This window comes from Dermacentor albipictus, chromosome 10 (genome assembly GCF_038994185.2).
Source record: "Dermacentor albipictus isolate Rhodes 1998 colony chromosome 10, USDA_Dalb.pri_finalv2, whole genome shotgun sequence".
In the NCBI taxonomy this organism is placed as follows: Eukaryota; Metazoa; Arthropoda; class Arachnida; order Ixodida; family Ixodidae; genus Dermacentor; species Dermacentor albipictus.
This window is the reverse complement of record NC_091830.1, coordinates 72,000,946-72,004,127: the sequence shown is the minus strand read 5'-3', so window position 1 is coordinate 72,004,127 and position 3,182 is coordinate 72,000,946. Positions and strand designations below refer to the sequence as shown.

General features: G+C 48.7%; 1 protein-coding gene across 1 annotated transcript; it reads right to left on the bottom strand.

Moving 5' to 3' along the window:
• Positions 1-767: 767 nt before the first annotated feature.
• Positions 768-1,355, bottom strand: LOC135899968 (proteoglycan 4-like). Its single transcript, XM_065429378.1, has one exon. The coding sequence runs from the start codon at positions 1,353-1,355 to the stop codon at positions 768-770; it is 588 nt and encodes a 195-aa protein (XP_065285450.1).
• Between the last annotated feature and the right edge of the window lie 1,827 nt (positions 1,356-3,182).

The window sequence follows — 3,182 nt, the reverse complement described above, 5'->3', positions numbered from 1 at the left end:
AAGCATACGCGCTTTATCCACAGATGTGACAAATATACGCTTAGCGAGCTCGCGCGTAATGAATCTTTGTGCTGGACTGTCTGTGACGGGAATGAAGATAACGCTCGTTTTAACTCATATACGTTCGCTGCACAATTCGGCGATGAGGTAAGGAAAACTTCCAGTAAAACTATCGCAGAAGGTCGTGAGACAACTCTTCGCACAAGGAGTTACGATCATAGGCTGGGAAGCACGCAAACCAAATTTTATTTACCGAAGTACAAAAGGGCATGAATAAAATGTTGACTGTTGCGACTGGTGATATGCGAGATGAATGAAAGTGCAGTAAAGTAAAAACGCAGGCCAGAAAGCATGACCATCGGGAGCATGAATCACTGTCACCTGAGACCTGCACTGGGAGAAGAGAGTTTTGTCGCATTTACGCGTTGTCGGGAGTGCAATGTGGCGTTCGTGAAAGCTACTTAGAACAAATGTTTCACAGATATGGGAAATGTTTTGGGGAAGTGCCTAAACTATGGAAATTAAGAAAATTGGGACTATGCTTGCAGAGTTATGCGATACGGCCTTGCAAAATTAAGGTTGCCAACGCAGTGCCAAGAACGCCCGACGGCACTTGTTTCACATGGTTGCTGAAGAACATCGCGACACGCCCCTCAAGCAGGAAATTGAACTAAAACGGCCGTTCATTGTTCCGGTGGTTTCGACTCATCTTTGGGAGGCGATGCTTCACCTTTCTGTTTGGCTGGCTGCCGGCGAGGGTACCGCTTTTATGGCGGCGACGGGTCTGAAGACGGTGGTTCTTGGATTGTAGCCTGCACGGTGAACGACGTCGAAGGAATCGGGCTGTCCGGAGTCTCACTGGTCTGAGAGGGAACGTCTTCCGCCGCGGCTGACGCAGCCTTCTTAGGTATTCCCTCCTCCTCCAGCACTTCAGGTGGCTCGTGGAACACTCGAAGCGTGGGGTCGGACGGCCCCTGGACCTCTGTCGTCGGGGTCGCTTCGCTCTGATCTTTGGCCCCCTCCGCTGTTCTAGCAGCAACCTTCTTAGGAATCGCCCCCAGAGAAGGTGGCGTGGGAGAGGGGCTTGTCAAAGATGACCACACCGCTGTCTTCAGCGCAGATTTGACGGTTGTTTCGGGGGCAGTGGGCTCCGGCGTCGACTTGGCGTGACTTTGCCTTGTCGTCGGGCGACTGGGCGCAGCTGCAGGAACTTTGGGCACTTCTGTAGCCGTACCCGATGCGCCTGCTCTGGACGTGCTCGGGCCGAGGCCGCTGTCCTCCTCGTCTTTCTTGATCTTTCGCGGGTCGGCCACCGAGTCGTGTCGCTTTCTTGAAGGCCTGTCTTGTTTCGACATCCCAGCAGGTTCTCGTTCAGTCCGCTACAGCTGAGATCTGGGGTCTGGTTGCCGACGTTCTTGAGGCGGTGGTTCCGGTGCTTCGCCTTATTCGAAAAATGCAGCTTCGCTTCTCTGCAGGGGCGAATATATTGCTTCGCTGCTACCCGAATTGCACAGGAAACAACCTACAAAACACAGCCTCGCAGAGCCAATGACAAAGACGCTGACGGGCACCAAATAGCTGCACGTACGGCTAACAAGCAATAGTTCCCTTCCAACAGGCTCCTCTAGCCGGATGGCATCGCCCCTTAAATATATATCAGACTGCTTGGTCACATGCAAGAGCTGCTTGTCGTAACCTGCACGTCACTCTTTATCGCGCATTTAAAGCTTTGGGGTTCGTATTTCTTTCACGTACGAGGCGCGTCGACCGAACCACAAAGAGCTATCTCAGTTGGTTCAGGCGCACTTTCCAGGTATCTCGTTTACAAGGAACTTATCTAAACCATGGTTCCACCGATCTCTACGCGCAGTGAAAAGTAAAAACAAACGGTTCTTAAAGACGGCAAAGCTCAGGCGCACGCCCTTATCTGAAATGGATCACCATGCTGTAGAAGAAGCACTGCCACGCTCTTCGTACCACCAAACGCAACGTTATGTCATGTGACCTTCAATCGCTTTTAAAGGTAACCCTAGAAAGTATTCGAAATCAGTTTCTCCTGCCAACACTGCCGATGCAATCATTTGACTGGTGGATGATGAAGGTACAAACGCTTTATTCAATATTTATTTACGGAACAAGTTGATTACAGGTACACGGATCCCGTAGTCATAAGTTTTGCCGGAATCGCAGCATTGATTAACAACCTCACACTATCACCATGCACAGCAATTGATGATATAAAAATAAATTACTTAAGTACACAGTCACAGTGTCTGGTATCATACCCACATTTTTACACAATCATTATCGGTGAGTGAAATACCGCACGAACGGAAAATCGGTAAAATGATTCCAGAATTGAAATCAAGCGAGAAATCTAATTTTAGTTATTATCGTCCGATATCTTTAACGAGTGTCCCATGCAAATTAATTGTACGTGTCATTGCTTCCAATATCGCTCAGCACCTTGAAGCTTCTAATTTTTTTCAACAAGAATAAATTCGATTCTTGAAAAGGTTTTTATGTCACTCTCACGTTTTAGAATTTACCAATGATTTACTAATTTACATGAATAATAACCTAGACAGCGACTGCATAATCATCGGCTTTTCTAAAGCTTTCCTTGCGTTCTGCATTGTAGTCTAATCTCTGAGCTTTCGTCCCTTAATTTAGATTTCTTTATCCTGGGTGAGAAATGTTCTTTCCTTTCGTAAAAATACACCATGTTGTGACTTCGGGGTGGAGGAGGAAAGATGGACTCTTTCCGCAGGCGAAGAAAAAACGAAAAAACTTTATACAATATTTACAGATAGTGGATTATAGCGTACATGTAGCAGTAGGAGCGGATCAGACTGACTGGACGGCTGAAAGCGACTCTCTGTCTTCTGACAAGGGACCGGCTCTCCCTCAAATGCCTTCGACGACCCCTCGTCGGCACGAACCGGTTTGGGCACAGTGATCAACCGGGCACAGTGATCACCTCGCTCGCATCGAATTCTTCATTCGTCGCGGAGATGGCTGGGCTCTTCTTGAAGTCGCCTTCCGTGTCGAATTCTTGATTCGTCGCGGAGAAGTGGGAGCTCTCGTCGCCTCGTGGTAGCCACGTGGTGCATGTAGTGTGGCAGCTCCCATCTCCTCGTGGTCGCCACATGGTGCTAGTAGTATGACACAACAGCACCCCG

Bases quoted from the DNA above. Each gene is read 5' to 3' on its own strand.
- LOC135899968 (XM_065429378.1), bottom strand. From the start codon at position 1,355: ATGTCGAAACAAGACAGGCCTTCAAGAAAGCGACACGACTCGGTGGCC.